At 37.2% G+C, this 25,754-nt stretch overlaps 1 protein-coding gene across 5 annotated transcripts in view; it reads left to right on the top strand.

The window, feature by feature from the left end:
• Nucleotides 1-25,754, top strand: part of ITPR2 (inositol 1,4,5-trisphosphate receptor type 2) — a 521,104-nt gene that overhangs the window by 194,863 nt on the left and 300,487 nt on the right. For all 5 annotated transcript variants that reach the window (XM_077170358.1, XM_077170362.1, XM_077170360.1 and 2 more), the window contains 2 exons: nucleotides 21,666-21,859; nucleotides 25,325-25,454. In XM_077170358.1, coding sequence (XP_077026473.1) covers nucleotides 21,666-21,859; nucleotides 25,325-25,454 — 324 coding nt within the window. The remainder of the gene's footprint in view (nucleotides 1-21,665; nucleotides 21,860-25,324; nucleotides 25,455-25,754) is intronic.

The following is a 25,754-nucleotide window of genomic DNA, read 5'->3' as shown; positions in this document are numbered from 1 at the left end:
TTTTTTACAAGAGAGAGGTGTATTTTGTTCAATTGGAGAGTGATTTGAATAGTTGAGGACAAATGTGAATCTACTTATACATTCTTCTAATGAGCAACACAACGTGAATTAACTCTCAAAAGTATCATTTCTACTTGAACGTTTTTGTGGCTAGAGTAGAGAACTTGACAGTCTGGAAGTGGTTTGGGTCTGATTTGTTAGTTAACTATCCTGCTGACATCCGTTTACTTATTTACATTTGTTGTTTGTGTGGAACTGTGGTTCAAATTTAAACATCCACCATGAAGTTATAAAATCTTCACCATTTGGGTAAACTTTGGGCGCGGTGAGGGTGTTTAGGCCACCATTTTTCCTTTTGAAGTTGTCTACCTACTTGAATTCAACATGATTTGGAAGCCACTATATCATAAACAACTATCAACAGAACAAAACTTTCAGCTGAATGGTTTCTTTTTGTCTAATATCACTTTGCTTTTTCAGAACTCCGAATTCTTAGACGTTTCCATAGCCAAACCTTGAAATGTGGGCATGTCTTCAAGTCAGTAACCAGATAACCTCTCCCTGGCATCAATGTTTATGATGTTGAAAATGGGAAATAATTTTAAAAATCAATGGGGAATTCAGGTTTGATGCGCAAGTGCCCCCTTTACCCTGCAAGAGTCGGGGAAGATAGTAAGAATTAACTCTCCATCCAGTGGCAATGAACCAGGTGCTTCAACTGATCTTTTTTTTTTTTTTTTGTCTTAGTGGGGACTTCACATAATCCACCTTAAAATGCTTTTTCTGGCAGCATAGTTGCTATTAAAAACAAGCAGAGAAATTGAGATGGGAGGTAGAGCAGAAACATTTTTTAATATTGTTATATGGATGGGAAGGGATGAAAATATTGCAGACAGAAAATCTTCCAGAAAATAGTTTCTTCCTTAATAAAATTAGGAGGTTAGTCTAAATATGCTTTTTATGGTCTATTTTGGTTCAAAATTATGATTCTTCAAAGATGAGTATATAATTCACTTTTTGAATAGTGTTCTTTTTAAATGTGTGTTGTAAAACATCCTTCTTAGCAAATATCCATGAAGCATATCTTCTGGTTAATAGCTGTGACTGCTCTTGTGGAGACACCAGCTAGAATGTTTTGAACCCAGAAGCCTTTATTCCCTCAAAATATCCAGATTTTAATTTTAAATGAAGAAAGAAAGAAGAGAAGAGGGAGAGAGGAAGGACTTACCCTAGTGAGGTGAGATCCTGAGTAGGTATATATGTGGAGGTGGGAGATGAAAAAAGGGTAGAAACAAGATTTAGCACAAGGACCAAAACCAAAGGGTAAATACCTAAGGTACAAGCCAACTTCATTTCTTTTAACTTTTTAATTGTATAATATAACATATTATACAAAGCAAAGACATAAAAAAGCAATAGTTTTCAAAGCACTCTTCAAGCAGTTACAGGACAGATTGCAGAGTTTATCATGGGTTGCCATACAATCCTCTCAGATTTTTCCTTCTAGTTGCTCCAGAATATAGGAGACTAGAAGGCTTAAATATTTTTTTATCACCACTATTGACTTTTTTCCTTGTTTTTTTTTTGTGTGTGAAAAATAACATATATACAGAAAACCAATAAATTTTGAAGCACAGCACCACAATTAGTTGTAGAACATATTTCAGAGTTTATGGGTTAGAAGTCCACAATTTTAGGTTTTTACTTCTAGCTGCTTTAAGATATTGAAGACTAAAAGAGATATCAATTTAATGATTCAGCATTCATACTCATGTGTTAAATCCTATCATGTCTATATAGCTCCACCATTAACTTTGATCATTCTGTCTTCTCTTTAGGGGTGTTTGGGCAATGGCCATTCTAACTTTTTCATGTTGGAAGGGTCTGTCACTATTATGGAATAGGTAGATGGAACTATCTGATGTTCTGGAGAGGTTGGGCCCTCTAGGTTTCAGGACTTATCTGATCCAGGGACCCATCTGGAAGTTGTAGGTTTCTGAAAAGTTACTCTAGTCTTTGGAACCCTTGTGGAATCTTATATATTGCCCTAGGTGTTCTTTAGGATTGGCTGGAATGGTCCTGGTTGGGGGTTGGCAGGTTATGATAGGTAGCAATGTCTAACTGAAGCTTGCATAAGAACAACCTCCAGAGTAGCCTCTCGACTCTATTTGAACTCTCTGCCATTGATACTTTATTAGTTACACTTCTTTTCCCCGTTTTGGTCAGGATGGAATTGTTGATTCCCATGGTGCCAGGGCCAGATTCATCCCTGGGAGTCATCTCTCGTGTCGTCAGGGAGACTTTCACCCCAGAATGTCATGTCCCTCGTGGTGGGGAGGGCTGTGATTTCACTTGCAGAGCTGGGCTTAGAGAGACTGAAGCCACATCTGAGCAACAAAAGAGGTCCTCCAAAAGTAGCTCTTTGGCATGCCTATAGGTAGTCTAGCTTCTCTGGTACCTACATAAGCTTCACAAGAGTAAGCCTCAAGATCAAGGGCATGGCCTATTGATTTGGGTGTCCCTATAGTTTGATACAGTATCAGGGGATTTCCTGATGGTAAAATTAAGCCAGCTTCATTTTAAGATGTCTTCCCAGTGGTCTTCCATCTCCTTTTAAGCTTTCCCCTGCCTGAGCTCTTTTCAGGATTTAAGTTTGCAGTAGAGTTCACAGTGCTCACAAGAGTTAGCATGGCTTACTTGCAAAGGGAAGATGCTTCTATTACTGTTCATCATTGAGTATCTCTTTCTTTGATTTCTGGGCTTAATTTTCCTTTAAGTGGCTTTTTTGTTCCTGTCCTCCCTCATCTCTGCTTTCGGTGAGGTGTCTCTGCTCCAGACAGAACCCTTATGTTCACTATGTCTTATTCCTCACATATGCTGTTCCCTTCTGCCCATAACTTCTATCCACCCAGAAGAGACAAGAAAATGTGTACAATCTCACCCATGTTGATAGGTTTCTTTCTGGTCTCTAAGTTTGTGTATATATTCTTTATCAGATGAGCCTATTCTCATAATACCTTGAATTTTCTCTCTGAGTTTGAAATAACAACATCAATAGTAATCCTGCAGCAGCTCCAGAATCAATTGTTGCAGATTCTGTTCCTGGGAGGCAAACGCTGAGACAGAGATTAGCACGAAGGAGATTTACTAGGGAGAACTCTTAGAATCAACCCCAGTGGAATGGAAGGGAAAGAAGCAGGATTGGGCAAAGGAAGAACTTGAGTTTTGTTGCAGTCTTAGTGAAGGTCTCAGGGATGTCTCATCAGGGTTGTTTCCCATTGGGGTCTGGGGCCAGGACCCTTATACCCCATGGACATGGGCTGCCCTGGAAGGGATGTGTGAACTTGGCTGACACAGCTTTCTTCAGATTAGTCGTTCCCCATAGGGCATGGCAGGTGAGGGCTCTCCTCCGAGTACCATTCCCAGTAGCTGGGCAGTAGTTCTTCATCCCTGAAAGGGAATCTGGGCAGAACAATCACAGTAGCCACATCTGTTAGAGGTGGATATTGTGATTGTCCTGCCCAGAAAAGGGGCATGTTTGAAAAAACTGTGGGTCAGGATTGAGATCTTATAGAAAAATAGAAATTAGGAAGAAAAATAAAAACAACATTAAAGCATTTAAAAATATAATAAAGTTCTAGACTTGAAAAAATTCCTAGAAGCTACATGTCTCCCAGTGCCCTAGGATCACTGGTGTTAGAAATCTGTTGTGGGTGGCAAGTCTTTTCTGGAATCTTTCACATGGTAAGGAAGCTTTCTTGTGCCGTTCTGATCTATCAGCTGTATGGTATGCTGCCTGCACCTCTAAAAACTTAGTGGCTTAGTGGGTTATGTTTTTGATGCTTCTTTTTTTTTAATCCTCCAGCTTTTACAAGTTTTAGAAAAAGTGCCTGAGTAATATCAGGATTTCTCTTTGTATCAGTGGTGTATAAGAGGACGTTTTTTTCCCAGGGTTTAATCTTTTCTCCACATGTCGAAGGCTCTTATACACATGATCTACACTAGATCTTCTTTTTTAAAAAAATTTTTTTAATCAAATGCATTTATAAAAGTAAGCAGAAAATAACTAATATGTCTTCTATATACAGAGTTTCTACCATGTGCTAGGCCACATTTAGCAAGAGATTACTATATGACAATATCTGTTATTCATATTGAACTCCCAGCATACTTCTAAGTCTTTAGCATATTTTTATCTTTAATCCTTATCACAATTTGACAAGCTAGGTATTATAGTCACTATTTTGTCCAGGATATAGGCTCTTAAAGAGGTTAAATAATTTGCCTCAGATCACAAAGTTTGTAGTTTGCTTAGTAAAATTTTGAATTCAGGTTTCTTTTTCTTTTTTCTTTTTTTCAAAAAGGAAATTGTCCTTTCTGCTATCTTCATGCTGTTTTTTAAAAAATTTTAATTTTGAAATAATTTTAAGCTTATAGGACAGTCAGAAAAATAATAACAACCTCAAACAGAAAACTCCAACATACCTGCACCCTTCCAGGTTCCCAGACTCACCAATTTTAACATTTCACCACCTTTGCTCCTTTGCTGTATCATTCTGTTATTGTCCATCTGTCTATCTGTCTGTCTGTCTATCTATCTATCTATCTATCTATCTATCTATCTATCTATCTATATCTGTTTTTGGAGAATTTGAAAACAGGTTGCACACACCATAATCCTTGAACACATGGTACTATCATGTGCATTTCATATGAATAAAAGAAGACTCTTCACTTATGTATTCACCTTAAGTACAGTTATCAAACTCAAGCAATTTAGCCTGGATATGAAGTTTAAATTCTATTTTCTAATATCCCAAAAATGTCCTTTTGAGCTTTTTCTCCTCTAATTATAGCTCGTGTATTGCATTTAATTGTCATTATACCTTTAGCTTTTCTTCCTTCTTTCCTACCTCCCATCCTTCCTTCCTTGGTTGTAGAAATATATATATATATATAACATAAATCTTCCTATCCTCACCCCTCATCAGCCTATCATTCAATGAGATTAATCACGTTCACTGTGTTATGGTCCCTCCACATAGTAACTTTCCATTATTAAAACTTTCCCATCTCCCCCAGTAGAAACCCTATCCCATATTGCATTAATTCCCCATTCCTCCAGCCCCTACCCCTGGCAACCTATACTCTATGAGTTGCATATTTTCTGTGTGGTTAACATGGGCCTTAAATTTAACATCTTAAATCTATAACAGTATCATTTTCTTTGATACTAACTTAACATCATAGTGTTCTGGTTTGCTAGCTGCTGGAATGCGATATGTCAGAAACAGAACGGCTTTTAAAAGGGGAGTTTATTAAGTTATAAATTTACAGTTCTAAAACCATGAAAATGTTCAAATTAAGCCAAATCTATAAAAACGTCCAAATTAAGGCACCAAGAAGAGGTTACTTTCACTCAAGAAAGGCCGATGAAGTTCAGGGTTTCTCTCTCAACTGTAAAGGCACATGACGAACATGGTGACGTCTGCTTTCTCTCCAGGTGGGTACTTGTGGTTCTAGTAGCACTATTGCTTTTTCCAAAATGTTTCCTCTTTTAAAGGATTCCAGTCTGTATCCCTTCAGCTTCAATTACCCATTATCTTACCCTGTTTCTAACTCCTGCTGGACTCTGTTACCAATGACATATTCCAAGTTTATTCTTGAATGTCGGTTCACATCAGTGGGACCATACAGTATTTGTCTTTTAGTTTTTGGCTAGACTCACTCAGCATAATATTCTCTAGGTCCATCCAGGACTAGATACAAAAACTCAAAAATGGACAGCACAATAATACCTCATTGTAAAGTAATCATGTTAAAACACTGAATGAAGCTGCATCTGAGCTATAGGGTTTTTTTTTTACTATTATTACTACTTTTATTTCTTTTCTCTATATTAACATTTTATATCTTTTTCTGTTGTGTTGCTAGTTCCTCTAAACCGATGCAAATGTACTAAGAAACGATGATCATGCATCTATGTGATGATGTTAAGAATTACTGAGTGCATATGTAGAATGGTATGATTTCTAAATGTTGTGTTAATTTCTTTTTTTTTTCTTTCCGTTAATAAAAAAAAATAAATAAAAAAAATAAATAAAAATAAAGGATTCCAGTAAATTGATCAAGACCCACCTAGAATGAGTGGAATCACATCTTCATGGAGATAATCTAATCAGGTTTCTAATTTACAGCACTGAATCAGGATTAAAAGAAAGGACTGCCTGTGGAAGATGAATCAGGATTAAAATGTGGCGTTTCTAGGGTACATAATTCTTTCAAGTGGACGAAATAGTATAAATAAACTATGTTCCTATACCTCTCCATTTCCCCCATCATGCTGTTTTTTTTTCTTTTGGGTGCATGGTCCAGGAATCGATCCCGGGTCTCCCACGTGAAAGGCGGACCATCTACCACCGTGCTGTTTTTCATATGGGCGACTTCCTCATGTGCAGGGACTCTGTTTTCTGCTTCTTCCAAGGTTCCCAGGAAAAGTCAGTTGCTGAAGAGTCTTGATTTAATTTGAAGTGATTTTCCAGGACAGATAAAAACAATGCTTTTAAATTAAAGAATCACCTCATCATGAATGCCTCGCATCAGAAACAAAGTTTTATCACAGTTTTAAATGTTTTACTACCTAAATATCTCCTGAAGCTGGATGTTCCTTTTCACTCCCTGCAGTAGATTTCTGAGTGCTCCCTCTGACCCTGATCATGGGTCTTTCCACATTCCACCGAATGTGAAATTTCTACAGGAGCTTTCTAAATCACATGCTCTCCTCTTTCACTAGCTCTCTCCTTCTCTAGACTAATAACCCAGCTCCTGATATTGGTGACTGGGAGTTTTCTAATGTGAGTTAGACATCTCTATCTCTAACTCTTGCTGTTTACCCAGTAGTACTAAACAGTTTATCCCCCTTAGACATCTTTATATGAGCTGCTTCTACATCTCATACATACTTTTATGACTCGCTTATCATTGGAACGAATGTGACACATTTTATATAAATATACATGTATTTGAAGGACATTTATATAAATATGCATGTATTTAGAGACCCTAATATCTCAAATATATGCTTGTGTCTTTTGTAAATATTTTTGTAAGTCTGTCTTCCCTAGTAGGCCTATAAAAGACTATGACTCTTATAATTTACTATCTAGATATTTCAATAATAAAGATTCAGACTTATTGACTGAGACAGACCAAAGTAGGTGTGTGGGAACTATGAAATAGATTGTATTTCTGGTCTTAAAGCTGACTTATACCATGCCTAATATACTACTATATACATAGTTGGCTTTTAAAATATTTGTTGAGTGAAATGCATTGGACAAATGTATGCAGATGTCATGCTTTATATGAAAATATGTGTATTTGAATGACAGAAGTATTTTCTGGACAATAATGTTCCAAATATATGTCTGCTTTACTTTTATTACTTACAGACTTTAAGTTTCATTTTCCGTACTTTCAATGAATGGAGAGTTAAAATGGTATGAGTTCATGTTAAACCGTTTTCTGGTCTAGAGACTTCCTTTTTTGTTAGTATTATTTCATTTTAGCAACTTCAGTGATTCATATTATATCTTTATGATGATCCCTGATACACCATCTTAACCGAGCAAGGTGGTTCAAATATATGCTTGTTCAAATATATAGGTTAACAAGACTTAATGGGTCTGGTATATATATATCTTCCCATCTGAGAAGCATGCCATCTCTAACTCCATCCTAGTTAAAAAATAATAATTTAATAACTTCCTTATAGTTTTCTCATTCATGGGTAACTCACATAAATAATTATAATAGAAATATGCATACTCTTTATACTTTGCAATAAATTTGACTCAGAAGAGGCAGAAGTCTCTGATTTTAGATTTGTCAGTGTCCCTATGGCGTGCCAGAAACAAAGACACCAACTGTAGTTTCTTAGGTTTTGGTTTGCCAGTCACATAGAGTGTGAAGGATTTTTACAGTTTATTATGAAGTAGTCTACTCCTGTCTTTCAAGCTATAGGGTCTCTAAAAGCTCTGGAGTTATCTAGGAGTGATAAGAATTGGTTTAGGCGTGGTTCCCTGGAATGCAGGGAGAGCTATTAATTGAGTTTACAGGGCTAGCCCAGTACCTAGGGGTGACCTCATCAGTGACGGGAATGACTAGAGGACCATATTGTCCCAATCTTTTCTGTACTACAGTTATGTCCCATAAATATTAATATTGTTTGAACCTCAGAATCTGATCCCTCACTTAGTGTGTTAATACATCATTGGGATAGGTTTCCCAGTTCTCTAAATTTCTGGTCAAGAAGAGTCCACTCAGTGACCTCCAATGAGATGTATTATTGGGATCCAAACAGATCTATAGAATGTTAGCACAGAAAAGAACAATTGAAGTGATCTATCCGATATATGAACTTCAGATCTTTTACGTTCGTTATAATGGCTATCTGGATTTTCCCTGAGCACCTGTAGTGACCAAGAATTTACTGCTGAACGAGTATTTCCAGCAACTCTAATTACTAAGTACCTTTTGTTGGGTTATCCTAAACATACCTCCCGTGAATTTCTGACAGGCAGCTCTACATCTGTTCTTAGCACTACATAGAAATCTAACATCACTTCTACATGTCAGTTCTTTGTGTGTTTAAAAATGGCTAGCATATTCTGAGCATTCCCTCCTCTCTGTGTAGTCATCCGTAGTTCCTTTATTTGTTCCTCTTATGATCCAAACCCCATTTTTACCGGCTTGACCAGCACAGAGGTAAGGATAGCTATTTTTTCATTCATTCGGAGCCCTTTACTTTTGTACAATGCAGTGTAATGAATATGAGCGTTTTTGGTGTGACATACTACTGATTCCTATTGAATTTGAACTCAACTGAAATTCAATTTTGTGCTCTTTACATTGCATTTCTCTGTCCTGTTTACTCTATTGGATCTAACCCATTAGTTTTCAACCTATTGATGTAGTTTTGGAAGTTGATGGAGTCATCCACTGTATTGTTATCCTTCCTTCTTTCACATTATCTTCCCATCTGAGAATTATGCCATCTCTAACTCCATCCTAGTTACAGACAAAACTGCTGGCCTGGGCAAGACAAACAGAGCAGCAAATAACTGGAGGCTCTTCTGTACTTTAAACATTGAGTCATTAAATACCATTCCTTAGCTGTAATCGTTTAACCAAAATCATTCTTATCAAGCTGTGCTGTTATCCAAATGATCTGTCAATGGCATGAGAAATCAGGAGAGTGGTTGCTTCTTGGTGCTGGTGGTGGGGAATGTAAGAGGGATTGACTGGCAAAGGTTACTGGAGAGCTTTATGGGGTTATGGAAATGTTCTGTGGTCTTATATATGAATGGCATGTGGTTTATACAGGTGTATACTTTTGTCACACCTATTCAAACCTTTCATTTGAGATCTGTGCACTTTGTTGCATGTAAATTAATTTTCAATTATATATGACAATATAATATGTATCAATTATAAGGACAGTATATATATATATTAATTTATTTCTGGACTTACCAACTGTTAAACATTAAAGATCAGTTTTGCAAAAGAAAACCTTGAGATTGGGAATATTGAAATGACTTCATCAGTACATGACCATGATAAAATCCAAAATAAGATGCCGAACTTATCATAATTTTGTATGAATTGCTTTTTCAATTCACCTTTGAATAGCACTTTAGGATGCACGATGGGAAATACTTTTCTTCTAAGTGGAATACTTAATGTTCAAAAAAAGATGGAAAACAGCATTACTCTATTTTAGTTACATGCTTTCAGTGGGTTTTTGTTTAGCTCAATTTCTAAGCCCTTGGAAATTTGGGATTTGTAAATGGCCCATCAAAACACTGTATTCAGTGAGTGTTTATTTAGAGTGGAGAAAATTATGTATCATATCTACTTCATCTGTTGAGTATTTATAAATTACTCCTCAGAAGGACATCTCCTTGCAGAGGCGCTATTGTGTGTCAATCATGCTGTATTGTAAGAGCTGATGAGCACAATTATGTGGTGGAACCATGGATTCATTAGTAAGGTGGTGATCATCATAGTGGAACATGATGAAATGGAGAAGAGCTGTTTTTCAGATGTGTAGGGAAAGCATGCACGTCTTCCTCTTTTCATTTTAAAGTTATACCTTATAATTATAGGTACTTTTTTTTTCATGGCTCTTTTGCACATATTATATAATTTTATTTTCATAAGTCATCAGGACATATTTTATTAGGATTAAGATTGTGAACATAGGATGGTGATTTGATAAGGATCACATTTCTCTAATCTAAATCTTCATTCCATTCAAAGCCTAGTTTAAAAATGTGTTTCTTCAGTGATGTGGTTCCTCACTCTCCTCAATCTATGATAATTTGCATAATTAAAAAAATTCCTAAGCAACTTTGGGACTCTCCATGCTTAACTATTGCTATCTTTATCAGCCTTGTGCTAGTTCTTAGATTTTATTATGGACATGTTTTATGTTTCCTGAACTAGATTGTAAATACTACTTCTCTTATGTCCTCCCATCCACAGTGTCCCTAGGGTGGAACCAGAGGAGCACTGATTACTTTATAAATAGTCTTTAAATAAGGGTCATCCATAAATTGAACTTTGCAATATGAGGATAATGCCACTAGCAGTGTGTGACTGATCATATATAATAAAATCTGATTTGAGAAGATTACTTGAGAATAATGTGAGTGGATTCATTATATGATTAATATTAGACCTATGTTTCCAGTACAAAGTTGGTGGGCTTTGTGTATATCTTTGGAAATTTTTTAGCATCTTAGATTGTCTTTTTTCACTTTCATTTTGCTAGATATAGAATTCATAATTGACCGTTTTTTTCTTGCAATGCTTTAAGTAAGTCCTTCCGTTGCCTTGCAGCCCCCACACATTCTTACTGATACTCTTTTCTATGTCATGAGTCATTTTTCTCCTGTTGCTTTCAAAATTTTTTCTTGGCCTTTGATTTTCATAGTTTGACTGTGATGTGTCTAGGTGTGAATCTCTTTGTATTCATCCTTGGGGTTTTTGAGCTTCTTGGATGTGTAGATTTTTTATTATATCTGGGAAATTTTTGGTCATTATTTCTTCAAATACTTTTTCTCTCCTCTCTTTGTGGAAGCCCCGTTGCATGTACAATGGTATATTTGATGTTGTCTTATGGGTTTCTAAAGTCCCATTAATTTTTCTTCAGTACTTTTTAGTTCTGATCTTACAAATGGATTATATATATTGACCTATCAATAAGTTCATGATTCATTTTTTTGCCTACTTAAATCTGCTGTTGAGTTCCTCTACTAAATTCATCAATTACTGTTGTTTCAACACTAGAATTTCCATTTTGTTCTTTTTAAATAATTTCTGTCTCCCTCCTCAGAATTTCCATTTGGTGCCTCATTGTAGTCATACTTTCTTTTCATTCATTAAATATGATTTCCTTAGGTCTTTGAAAATATTAATAATAGCTGTTTGAAGTCTTTGTTTATCACGTTTGTGAAGATATATATGGACTGTTCCTACTCACTGCATTTTCCCCTGTGTATGCATCACTTTCCTATTTCTGAAAACTGATGATTTTAGGTAACATAATATAGTTTAGCATCTCTAGATTCAGATTTTTTACCTGTCAGTTGTTGTTTTTGTTGCTGCTGCTGTTGATATTATTATTATTATTATTTCTTCATTTGTTTATTTGTTTGGAAATTGGCTTGGGCTAAGTCTATGAATTCTCTCGCCCCTGTGCTATATAACTGTGAATGTCTGTGCATGGTATGTGTGTGTGTGTATATATGTGCATACATATATACATAAATAAATACACACATATATAATATATTTTATACAGAATGTATTATAAAATTCTAACTAGTTTCCTTTGGGTTGTGCCTGTGTCTTTATAAGTATATCATCAGTTAATAATTGGAGAGAGTTGTGTGCAAAATTGAAGGTTACGTCAGTACTTTGCTCATGGGTCTGTGTGGGTAGAAGATTGCTGAACGTTCATGGCATTTTAAAGTCTTCCCTGGCTTTTCCTTTTTGCTGAGCCCTTTTAGGTCTCCTATGTGCGTGTGTGCAGCCCCAGGATCACCTTGGAGCTTGTGGATGACTTGGGCCCTATCTGGCCTCCACTGCTCTTGCATGCAGTCTTAGCCGAGCATGTGCTTTCTCTACAACACATACCCAGGCTAGTACAATCCTTGGCCCACCCCAGCTTCTTGTATTTGAGAGTTTCCCTTACATTGATTACGTAGCTAGGAATGGATTACACACTGCACCTTATTTAATGAGCCTACTTCGACTGTGGGAGAGGTGCTTCTGGTCATCATGGCCTGCCCTGCCCTGGCAGAACCTCCACATTGACCAGGCTGGAGTGGGGAGGAGAATGGGGGCAACCCCTGACCCGATGCCAGAGACTCCCACTCTTCTTAGAAGCATGATTGCTACTAAGACTGCTGTATGATTTGATCTCTTCTAAGAGTGCTGAAATGGTTAATTTCAGAGACCAAAGCATACAAATGGTTGCTTTGGTCAATTTTGTCCAATGTAAGGATTTCCTGATCTTATTTGGCCATAACCTGATGTCCTGGATGGTAGGCTTGGCTTTGGCTTCTCTTTTCTTTTTTTTTAATTGTAAAATATAACATATATACAAAAAAGCAATAAATTTCCAAGTACATTTTAACAAGTAGTTATAGAACAGATTTTAAAGTTTGGTATGGGTTACAGTTCCATGATTTTTCATTTTTTCTTCTACCTGCTACCAGACATTGGAGACCAACAGAAACTTCAATAGATCGATTCAGCAGTCATATTGTTTGTTGAATCCTACCTTCTCTGTTGTATTCCTCCTTCTCTTTAAATAACATACACACGTAAAAGCAATAAATTTCAAGGTACATTGCAACAATTAGGGGTAGAACAGGTTTCAGAATTTGGTAAGGTTTACAGTTCCACAATTTTAGGTCTTTACTTTTAGCTGCTCTGATGTACTGGAGGTGAAAAGAAATATCAGTATAATGATTCAGCAATTATCCTCATTTGTTAAACCCTACCTTCTCTGTATAACTCTGCCATCAACTTTGATCTTTTTTTTTTTTTTTTTTTTTTTACATGGGCAGGCACCGGGAAAAGAACTTGGGTCCTCGGGCATGGCAGGCAAGCATTCTTACCTGCTGAGCCACCGTGGCCCACCCTTTCTCCCACTCTTTATGGGTATTTGGGCTATGCCCATTCTAACTTTTTCATGTTGGAAGGGGCTGTTGATAATATGGGATGGGGGATGGAACTAGTTGATATTCTAAAGGTCTGACCCCTCTTTATTTCATTTTATCTGGTCCAGGGACCCATCTGGAGGTTGTAGGTTTTGGAGAGTTACCCTAGTGCATGGAACCTTTGTAGAATCTTACATAATGCCCTAGGTATTCTATAGAATTGGCAGGAATGGTTTTGTTTGGGGTTTGACAGGTTATGATAGATAGTAATGTCTAATTGAAGCATATGTAAGAGTGACCTCCAATGTTGCCTCGTGACTCTATTTGAACTTTTTCAGCCACTGATACCGTGTTTGTTACACTTCTTTTCCCCTTTTTGGTCAGGATGCATTGTTGATCCCATGGTGCAAAGGGCAGGCTCATCCCTGGGGGTCATCTCCCACACTGCCAGGGAGGCTTTTATCCCTGGATGTCATGTCCCACGTAGGGGGGAGGGCAGTGGTTACACTTGCAGAGTTGGGCTTGGAGAGAGAAAGGCCACATCTGAGCAACAAAAGAGATTCTCTGGAGGTGACTCTTAGGCATACCTAGAGGTAGGCTAAGCTTCTCTGCTACCTACATAAGCTTCACAAGAGCAAATCTTAAGATCAAGGGCTTGGCATATTGATTTGGGCATACTTAATGTTTAACACAGTATCTGGGGTTTCCCCCATGGTAAAGTTTATAGTTCCATAGTTTTTCTCCCATCCCTCAAGGGACTTTGCCGATACTTTTTGGTTATCTACCTAAAATACTCTGGGATGTATCCAGGAATTACATTAAGCTATACAGGATTAAAGGCCCTCATACTTATTCTGGGCTCCCTGTGTTTATATTGTTTAAATGATCTACCTAGACAAGTTGAGTTCGATTATGTGCTACAGAAAACCTAGGTTCTGGACATAATAAATTTTATTCCTTCAAGTCTCAAAGAGTAGGTTAAGTTCTAAAATACAGCAATGTCTTCTTTACCCCTGTATTCTGAATTACCTTCATCCCGACCTGATTGGTTTCATTCTTATCTCTAAATACCAGGTTATACATATATAAAACAGCCCATCAAAATCCAGAAATAACAATTACCACACCATGGATGGTAGGCTCTTTAGTTATAAATGAGTAAGTCCTTTGGTGGTCTTTGGAAACTTTAAGGTAATGGGTCTGTTGGTGAACTGCATTATGTGGGGAAAGAAGTACATTGACATTGATTGACCTGGACTTGGGGTTTTGCCGATTTTTTTTTTGCCTGTGTGAATGGGATGGATCTCCCAAATTCTCACCCTGCTGTGAGGAACAGTTGAATTGAAGGGTATTCTGTGGCTTAGCAAAGTATATGGAGTGTGATATGCCCTTGATAAAAGCAGATTCTGTAATTTCCTCTGCTCTCATTGGTATCAATTTTATGAATTTTTCTTTTTCTTTTAATAAAAAAGTTTTAAGTGATATGAAATTATATATGTTTTTCAATGAAATTTAGAGAAGCATCAAGGCAAGCAAACAAAATCTCACCTTGATAAAAGATGAAATAGCTTTATGCAATGAGATCTGGTTTTTGTATACAAACCTTATTAAAAATGTCATGTCATTTTTAATAGTTCATTTTTTATTTTCTTTTTACTCATGCATTTATTTGTTTAACAAACATTTACCAAATGACTTGTCTGCATCAGGCACCTGTATATTCCAGGTCCTGGGGTTACAGCAGCCAACCAGACAGAATCCCTGTCTTCATGGAGTGTTTGATCTACTGGGGCAGGGAATACAATAAGCACAGAAACAAATGTATCATATGACGTGAGAAAGTAACCTTGCCTTGACCAAAAGGTAAAGCACATACATGGATTGAAAGTGATGGAAATCCTGTTTTAGGTGGGGTAGCCAGGTAACGGGTATTTGAGGAAGGATCCGTACAGCAGAAATCAGAGGACTGAGGGAGTAAGGCATGCGACCATCTGGGCGAGAGACTTCTGGGTGAAGGAGTAGCAGGTTCCCTCCATGTCCAGCACATGGAATGAAAACTCTGTGTAGACTGGATATCTAGCTCTCCAAAATACTGTGCGCCAACTTGAACTGGACATGCTGGCTACCTGTTGTTTCCCCAGGGAGTGAAATCTTCATTTTCTACTTTTTCCAGGTTAGTCTCGTGCTAGCTATTATTCTGCTCTTATTACAGATGCTTATATCATTAGTCAATTAAGACTTTGATATTGTCTTAATGGTTTTGCGTTGCAAACAGAGAAGTCCTTTTATAAACCAGACCTTTAACCACTGGGAGGAAGCACTGCTCCAGAAAAAGCTTTTCTAATTCTAGAGAGTCTAAGCTTTTTCCAGCAATCAGAAATTTATAAGGAGATGAACAGGGATTAGAAGTAGAAAGACCTCCTGAGTTTTGTCTTTATGGTTTAATATCATTCTGTTTCAAATGAATAACAGCAGATGCATTTATTCAAATATAACTATAAAAATATGTTTCAGGGAAAATAAGAATAGTTTTTGGATTATCTATTTTTTGGCTTCTATTATTATACAGCATTGAGCTGACTTTAGCAGTCACAGAACAATTAAATGGCTGTGAAAAATTATTCACAGAGCTCTTCTAGTCAAATATATCTGTTATGTTTCAGAAATGTCTATGAGAAACCTAATCACTGGAAAAATTCAAAATATAGTTTTTTTTGTTTTTTAATTAATTTATTAATTAAAAAATTTAACAAATGAACTAAAACATTAACATGTGATCATTCGTTCTATATATATAATCAGAAATTCACAATATCATCACTTAGTTGCATATTGATCGTTTCTTAGAACATTTGCATCAATTCAGAAAAAGAAATAAAAAGACAACAGAAAAAGAAATAAAATGAAAACAGAAAAAAAAAGATTATACATACCATACCCCTTACCCCTCGCTTTCATTGATCACTAGCATTTCAAACTAAATTTATTTTAACATTTGTTCCCCCTATTATTTATTTTTATTCCGTATGTTCTACTCGTCTGTTGACAAAGTAGATAAAAGGAGCATTAGACACAAGGCTTTCACAGTCACACTGTGAAAGCTGTGTCATTATCCAATCATCCTGAAGAAACGTGGCTACTGGAACACAGCTCTACATTTTCAGGCAGTCCCCTCCAGCCTCTCCATTACATCTTGAATAACAAAGTGATATCTACTTAATGCGTAAGAATAACTTCCAGGATAACCTCTCGACTCTGCTTGGAATCTCTCAGCCATTGACACTTTGTCTCATTTCACTCTTCTCCCTTTTGGTCGAGAAGGTTTTCTCAATCCCTGGATGCTGAGTCTCAGCTCATTCTGGGATTTCTGTCCCACGTTGCCAGGAAGGTCCACACCCCTGGGAGTCATGTCCCACGTAGACAGGGGGAGGGTGGTGAGTTTGCTTGTTGTGCTGGTTGGAGAGAGAGGCCACATCTCAGCAACAAAAGAGGTTCTCTTGGGGGTGATTCTTAGGCCTAAATTTTAAGTAGACTTGACCTGTGGGGTTGAGTTTCATATGAACAAACCCCAAGCCTGGGGGCTCAGCCTATAGCTTTGGTTGTCCACACTGCTTGTGAGAATATCAAGAATTCAACTTGGGGAAGTTGAATTTCTCCCCTTTCTCACCATTCCCTAAAGGGGACTTTGCAAATATTTTTCCACTCACTGATCAGATCACTCTGGGATTCATTGGGGCATCACTCTGGACAAACCAACAAAATCCATGTCCCACCTGAGATTCCAAGTACTTAAGGTGTTCAATCAAACTATCTACATAAGTTATATTAGGAAATGCACTAGTCAAAATATAAATTTTGTACCAGATAAACATTTTTTGCTTTAGTCTCACACCTAAGGTGAGATTTTAAAATATTAATTACCATCTATTTTCAGCACCCTGCAGTAATGACATTCCTTTGTTTTTCCTCATGCAAAAACATTTAAAAATTTGTACATTTAGTCACTATTATTATACACGCTAGGCATTCCTAGATTATACCATCTCAATCTTTAACATCTGTCCTTCTTTCTGATTTCATTTATGCCCCCAGCCCTCCTTCCTCTATCATTCTCACATGCAGCTTCATTCAGTGTTTTAACATAATTGTATTACAGATAGGTAGTTTTGTGGTGTCCTTTTCTGAGTTTTTGTATTCAGTCCTGTTGCACAATCTGTATCCCTTCAGCTCCAATTACCCAATATCTTACCCTATTTCTACCTCCTGGTAGTCTCTGTTACCAATGAAATATTCCAAGTTTATTTACTAATGTCAGTTCATATCAGTGAGACCATATGTTCTAGTTTGCTAGCTGCCGGAATGCAATATACCAGAAACGGAATGGCTTTTAAAAAGGGGAATTTAATGAGTTGCTAGTTTACAGTTCTAAGGCTGAGAAAATGTCCCAATTAAAACAAGTCTATAGAAATGTCCAATCTGAGGCATCCAGGGAAAGATACCTTGGTTCAAGAAGGCCGATGAAGGTCAGGGTCTCTCTCTCAAGTGAGAAGGCATGTGGCGAACAGAGTCAGGACTTCTCTCTCAGCTGGAAGGGCACATGGTGAACACAGCATCATCATCTGCTAGTTTTCTCCCCTGGTTTCTGGTTTCATGAAGCTCCCCAGGAGGCGTTTTCCTTCTTCATCTCCAAAGGTTGCTGGCTCGTGGACTGTCTGCATCTCATGGCTACATCGTTCTGCTCACTCTGAATCTCCCATTCTCCAAAATATTTCCTCTTTTATAGGACTCCAATAAACCAATCAAGACACACCCAAATGGGTGGAGACATGCCGTCACCTAATCCAATTTAATAACCACTCTTGACTAAATCACATCATCCAGGGAGATGATCTCATTACAGTTTCAAACATACGGTATTGAATAGAGATTATTCTACCTTTATGAAATGGGATTTATATTAAAACATGGCTTTTCTTAGGGGGCATACATCCTTTCACACCAGCACACCATACATTATTTGTCCTTTTGTTTTTGGCTAATCTCACTCAGCGTCCATCCATGTTGTTACATACTTCATAACTTTGTTCTGTGTTAAAGCTGCATAATAGTCCATTGTATGTATATATCACAGTTTGTTTAACCACTCATCTCTTGATGGACATTTTGGCTGTTTCCATCTCTTTGCAATTGTAAATAATGCTGCTATAAACATTGGTGTGCAAATGTCCATTCGTGTCTTTGCCCTTAGGTCCTTTGAGTAGATACCTAGCAATGGTATTACCGGGTCATATGGCAATTCTATATTCAGCTTTTTGAGGAACCGCCAAATTGCCTTTCACAGTGGTTGCACCATTTGACATTCCCACCAACAGTGAATAAGTGTGCCTCTTTCTTCACATCCTCTCCAGCACTTGTCATTTTCTGTTTTGTTGATAATGGCCATTCTGGTGGGTGTGAGATGATATCTCATTGTGGTTTTGATTTGCATTTCTCTTATGGCCAGGGAAGTTGATCAAAATATAGTTTTTATTCTTATGTGTTGTCGTTCAATAATTCTAAGAGAAAGAGATAATCAGTTAAGTTGACAACTTAAATAAAATACAATACCAACAGACTTTCAGATAAATTTCAGATCAAGTAAGATTCTGTTAAATCTCTTGTGCCTTCTATAAATCCATCTAAGTATAAATCATTGTTGAACCCATAGTGATCACCAAGCCGTAAAATAACTTTTGAATAGGAAAAAATTAAATTATGGTCCACACTGCTTTTTTCTTTATGGCTTTCTATTTTTCTGAAATTGGTTATGGAAACTTGTCTTGATGGAACAATCAAAGAGAAAGCATTCTATTCCCAGTTACCATTCCTAGTCACAGTCCTAGTGTGTCTTTCTTTTGGATTCTACTCTTGACGAAATTAGGATTCATTAAAATATCTATGCAATTATGTAATGTCAGAATCTGAAAAGTCCATCTGCCTTTCTTTCTAAGCAGTTCTCTCTTGCCAAAGATAACTCCCATATTTTCAAATCAACTCAGCACACTTTATACATAAATCCAAATTCTAGCTACTGAGTTAATAAAAGATATAAAATACTGAATTTCTAGAGGTTAGTTGTCTGGAGAATTTATGTTATAATACAGTAGCTTTTTCAGTGAAAACTTCTTAGTGGTATTAATTATTTATGGTTGAGAAGAGAAATAGTAAGATTTCTTCTTTTGCGATATTGAAGACTGATTACCTTTGACTTATCTTCACAGTCTAGAATTAGAAATTTTCTGTGGAAAAATAGATAAGGGAACTTTACATGTTTATGATTTATGGGATGTTTGACTAATGTTTTTCAAGTTCTGATAGTTCATAATTTAATCACTTATCATCAGCAAGCAAATCCAGAAAATATAGCATCTTTTAATTTGCTTTTAATTTGAGACCTCTGAGTTGGCCATACATGGAAATGTCAGACAAATTTTGTGGCTGACAATTGGAACGAACCCTCCCACATCAGTGACAACATGTGTTACATATTTTTATGGTTCCAGTCTCTAGATTTTAATTTCTTAATGACAGGATCTGTATTTGTGGGAAAGAATAATATGGGCTAACTGTGTAATAATCATTTGAATTAGACGACTATTTTCTTTGCAAATCTAAATAAGATGTAGACCCTTGGTGCCAAGAATTTCTGTGTGAGTCGGGGGTGAGAATAACAAAGGAGCCTGTTCTGTGTTAGTGGTGAGAAAGCATCTCTTGGAGGCTAACACACAGACATACTCAAATCAAAGCTTGGATAAATTTATGTTTGAGCACTGATGATCCAAAACCATTGCCAACAACCAGATGTGTATTCCTGCAATCCATGTAGCAAACAGTGGGGGGTTTGGAAGTACTCATCTGCTGTGATTATTTGAGAACCACAGACAATGAAACATTCTGCCTTTAGCTATTCTAATAGAAAATCAGGCTGTCTCAAATCCTTTTGCTGCAACCTTGTCCAGACTTGGAGATTACCTTTTATTTATTTTTCTTATCCCTTTTTTGACTTATGCCAGTAGCCATGTAATGAAAGCTCCCAGATTCTCAGAACACCCACGTTAAATCCAGCCTGGAATATGCCAGTCTAGAAAAATGTTACTTCTTTGGATATTCTATACTGTTAGTGTTCCACCCTCTTATACTAATTTTTGTTTATGAATAAGGTAATGAATTTTAGAAGGCATTTCCTCCTTCACAGTTTACAAGTAATAGTGGTTACCAGTGGCTTGATGGCAATTTTAGTGTGTCTGCACAGGACCATCAAGATTCCTGAGTCATCTTTTAAATATTTTCTTTTCCTTGTTTGCTTTTCTATCCTGTAGGTATTCCCACAGTTTGGATTCTTCATTTTGAACTGAGAGCTTTATCTCAGCCCTTCTTATTTCCATTTCCCTTTCTCTCAGTATATACCCTGAGACACTGCAGGAAAGGGAAATTCTTCACCAGATTTTTAGACCTTTGCCTGAGGCGAGGTGCCATGAACACCCACGAAGCAAAGACCACTGTTAGTTCTGAAAGAAAAGTAAATCATTGCTTTTTGAATCCTTATTGCTCATAGGAATTTAAAAGTGAGAAACTAGCAGACAGGCTGTAGAATGCAAACTGTAGTAGTGGCAGGAGGAAAATTTCATACATTCTGTGTCCAGTGTAAGGGATGAATGCATGGTATGAGTGTGCAGTTTTTCCAGTGGACAAATGAATGAAAAAACGTGCTCAAGAGAAGAAATAGAAAGGCAGTTATCCCTCAGTGAAAATGATCATCTTTTCCACTAATTTGTTTCTGTAATTGCCTTGAACATAATTTCTTTTTGTAGATTTTACATAACACTTTTCTATTCAAACTGGATAAAGGGGTAGGATGTATATTGGTTAATATATGCATCTTCCCCAGAAGAGGCTTTCTTTTTTTAAAATTAAAAATTATCACCCTCAAAGCTCTTTTTTATAAGGATAATGAAAGGAAAAGTAAGAGTCCTTGGTTTGAGGTAGGATTCAGAAGCTGGAATTCACCATATAAATGCAATCTTTGAGAACTACTCGCGGTTCACTAAATTTAGAAATTGATAATGACCTTTTCATTCAAAATGATGTAAAAGTAAGGGCCCAGTAGGACTTATTGCAGGTAGGACTTGTGTTACTGAAGCACCTGATTTGGATGTTATTAGAGCTGCCATTAATTTACCCTCAGGGCGTCATTTGAAAACATTTTGATTTTTAAAAAGTCTGCCATTTTGAAGTGTGTCTGCAGTATATTAACCACAAGGAAAGGTGCTAAGTAGCACTCACAGTATTCTTTCCTTCATGCTTTTCCTGTCATTGGTCTTGTGACCAACTGAATGTTACAACTACGTTCTAACTGTTATTTGTGTTGACCTGGGACTTTTCTCATGCCAGGAAACAATGTCATGAGAACCATCCACGGGGTGGGGGAGATGATGACCCAGATGGTACTCAGTAGGGGCTCCATCTTTCCCGTGAGTGTGCCGGATATCCAGCCCAGCATCCATCCCAGCAAGCAAGGGAGCCCTACTGAGCACGAGGACGTCACTGTGATGGACACCAAACTGAAAATTATTGAGATTTTACAGGTAGGCTGTAAAATAGAAACTAAGGAAAATATTGGTTTCATTCCCTATGCTTTTGTTCCAGATCACTCTTTAAATATTTTGAAATGCTAATGAACTAATTAATTGATTGATTTTAAATTAATTAGTGACTAACTCACACTGACACTGTTTAGCATGTTAATCATGTTTGTTCATTCCTATTAAATTTATTAATGATACCATGTACTTCGTGGTGTTTCGAAGTGTATAAAACCCCTTTCATATGTACCTTCTCTTTTACTAATGACTCTAGTTTAATTATTTTTTTTCTTTATTAGAGAAGTTGTGGGTTTACGGATGTATCATGCATAAAAGTCAGGATTCCCATACACCACTCTACTATTAACACCCTGCTTTGGTGTGGAACATTTGTTACAATTGATGATAGCACATTTTAATAATTGTAGTAGGAGGATCTGAGACCAGGCAAAGTTAAGGACAGAATTACAACTTTTTCCTATTTTTAATTAAATTGGACATGGGTTGCCATGTATCCCAATTTATTGTCATAGCAAGACTCTCAAAAGAGTTTTTTATTCTGCAAATTACTAATAATTGGTTTTAGTGTTTATGTAAGAGACTCTCTCTGTTTGTTATTTTCCTCCCAAGTCGCTAGAAGTAGTATTTTTAAAAATTAACGTGATCTAATACCTAGCTCTATGAATTTGTAGGAGGTAAATTATCATTACATGCCCACGGGTTTAATGAATAAAAATTCCCCATTACTGTAGCTATGGATTCTTAACTTCTTTTAAGTTTGAAAGTAGTTTTATAATGCCTTAATTATAGCATTTATTCCAGTTTTGGAGAATGGAGCCTGAGTTTTCAAGGATTTATTAAGACTCTGGATGCTATTTACTAAGCCTTTTATCATAATTTAAGGTAGTCTGAGCTGCCAGAAGTGGGTTAGTAGTCCTGGAAGGGTCTGTACATTTTCATTTAAAGTAATTAGATTTATAATCATAAAAGACTTCACAGCTCCTCCAGGAATTCCAAAGGCTGAATCCTGAGAAATATTGGCAGACCTCCCAACACTGTGTTCATGACCCTGGAAAAAAATCACATTACGTTTCCTATTCTTAAACTGAAAAAGGTAATGATCATTAGCACCTCACGAGGCCCCAGCATACTATCGTTTTACTCTTGGGACAACCTTGGAAATGTGTGGACCTCAGTTTAGTCTGCAGTTACAGAAAAGCAGCATTTTAAAACAGGTGAAAAATGAGGTGATGGTGATACCACCGCGCTTAGTGTATGGCTGTCTCATTTCCGCTGCCTCTTCGGGCCCTTTATGCATCTCTTTCTGAAACCTCTGTTCTCTCACTGATTTTGTGTCATGTTTGGGTCTCTTTCAGTGTGCCTGTGGTCCCCTGTGCTGCTCTTGAATACGTTCTATCTTAGAATGTCTCTTCAAAACTTCTCTTTGTAGCCATACTCCCTGTGCAGCTCTACCTTCTGCTAGCTCTTCCTCTCTCAAGATCTTCCTTTTTTCCATCACTTTACATATCTTTCTTTTCTAATCTCTCCCTATGTATGTATGTATGCATGTATCTGTCTGTCTATCTATCTATCTATCTATCTATCTATCTATCTATCTATCTATCTATCCATCCATCCATCTATCATCTATCATCTCTCTATTTCTGGCCATCTCTCTTTCTTTACTTTTTTCCCCCTTCATTTTCTCCCTTACCTTCTACATCCATTTATTATTCTTATTCAGACATATCAGAGAATGAAAATTTTAAATTTTGATTATATTTATGGAATAGAATACTAAATATACTAGTTGCATTTGTATGGTATTAATTTTCAACTAAAAGTTAGTGGTGCATTAATTTTCTCTTTACCTTTTTATATAGGTCAAAAAAAAAACAACCCTCTTTTTTTAAGCACCTTTGGCAATCTAGCTTCTGTTCCACCTCTTCTGCTCAAGGCTACTAAATCCTAAAACCTTTTTCACTCTTCTTTTCCCATGATCTCTCTTTTGCTTTGGATATTCCTTTATTAACTAGAACCAGTTCAGTCAACATTAACCACACTTGCCATGTGTCTAAACAATAGTCTCTTCCGCGTTTGTTTTCCCTTGAGGACTATAAGCCTTCAAAGGCAGGACTTAAATCCTTGGCACCTTCCTTAGTACCTGGTTTAATAGATGTTTGTTGAATTTAACATAGTTGACATGAGGGGTGTTTTCTGCCCTTAAGGAACTTAAAGTTCTGCCAGATGAGAGAGAGAGAAAAGGGAGTTGGTGAGGGGGACTAAGAACAAGAGAGAGAGAGAGGAAGGAAGAAAGGAGGGGGAGGAGGAAGGAGAGGGAGGGGCTGGGGAAGGTGACAGGGCAGGGGAGAGAGAGATAGAGAGAGAGAGAGGGAGAATTAGAAGGGGACAGGGGTGGGGGTGGGGGAATGAGAAAAAGACAAAGAGGCACCATGCAAGGGTGGCATAGATAGGGAGGGAGAAAGTTAAATGGTTCCATGCCATACCAATATTCCTAAAACGTGGGAGTCATATCATTTATTGTCCAGCTGAGGCTCTTTTGGTAAGTGTAGGGGGCACCACTAATAAGTATGCTAGGACAAAATCTGAAACTGGGACTGTCACAGATAAACTGGGGTGGATGGTAAATGTGTGCACAAGCGCTCCTGTCCTGTTTTCCTTCTAATTCAGCAATCTGTAGTGCATGCTGACTTCTCCTTTTCTGACTCCCATTGTATCCTACACCACAGGATTTAGTCCCTTAGTCATTTCCTAGTTATTGCAGCAATGCTGCATTTTGTTCTCCCAACTTGATTATTGGCTTCTTGAGGCCAGTGGGCTTCTTGCATTTGCATTCTCTGTGGCACTTGGCACAGCCCTGAGCCTTGTTTGGTATTTAAGTTTCTGTCAGCGGGTTAGTTAGTGAGACAACAACGAAAGCAAAACACCGCAAGGAAAAGCAAGCACCAGTGAGGAAAACGAGTGGTGTGTGGGTGCTGGACTGGACTGGTACTGGCAGAGCGGGAGTCCACACAGCTGTAGCTGAAGTATTACAGTACATAGACAAGGGTCTTGGCTCCAGCAGTCTCCTTCCAGAGCCAGTAAAAACGCCTACATTGCTCAGTGAAATTATGTTGTCATTACCTCTTCATCCAGACCCATAGACTATTACCACCTGGAATATCCGGAGGGCCATTGCAAGGAATAAAGTTTTCTGGTGTCCCCAAAACTGCTTTGGCTTTCTGCTGACACAGACTAGTGGAAATACATACACTAGTGCTTTCTTTGGTCTTAGCACTGATGAATATGAGGGAAACTGCTGCTTTAAGAGTTTACAAATACAGTTTCTAACTAGTTCATTTTAGATATTCATAGTTGTGTTCTCATCGGTTGTCATGTGATAAATTGCATTTTTAAATGCTATATACTAATAAAAGAAAATTAAGTTGCATTTAATGTCTCTTGTAGTTTATTCTGAGTGTCAGACTAGATTACAGGATCTCATACATGCTGTCAATATATAAGAAGGAATTTGGAGAGAACAATGACAATGCTGAAACATCTGCCAGTGGCTCCCCGGATACATTGCTACCATCAGGTATCTCCTTTATCATTGTAGCAATATCTACTTTGTATTTTGTTGTTCTAAGAACTTATGAGACAAAAATATGGATCTAATCACCAGTGATGTGAAAGAACTGAGACAAAACATTAAATATTTGCCCAGAACGGTAGAGAGGGTATTTGTTGTTATTTGGTACTAAGTCCTTTGGATGCATTTTCTTTTATAATCTTCATAATTCTGTGAGAAAGGGCTGGGGTGAGGCAGGGGAGTCTGGAGATTCTGCTTATTGTGCCATCTTACAGATGAGAAAACCAAGGTTAGAATGGCAGAGAA

Source organism: Tamandua tetradactyla, chromosome 7 (genome assembly GCF_023851605.1).
Source record: "Tamandua tetradactyla isolate mTamTet1 chromosome 7, mTamTet1.pri, whole genome shotgun sequence".
NCBI classification, from domain to species: Eukaryota; Metazoa; Chordata; class Mammalia; order Pilosa; family Myrmecophagidae; genus Tamandua; species Tamandua tetradactyla.
The sequence above is the reverse complement of the archived record's forward strand: the minus strand, read 5'-3'. Positions and strand labels throughout refer to the sequence as shown.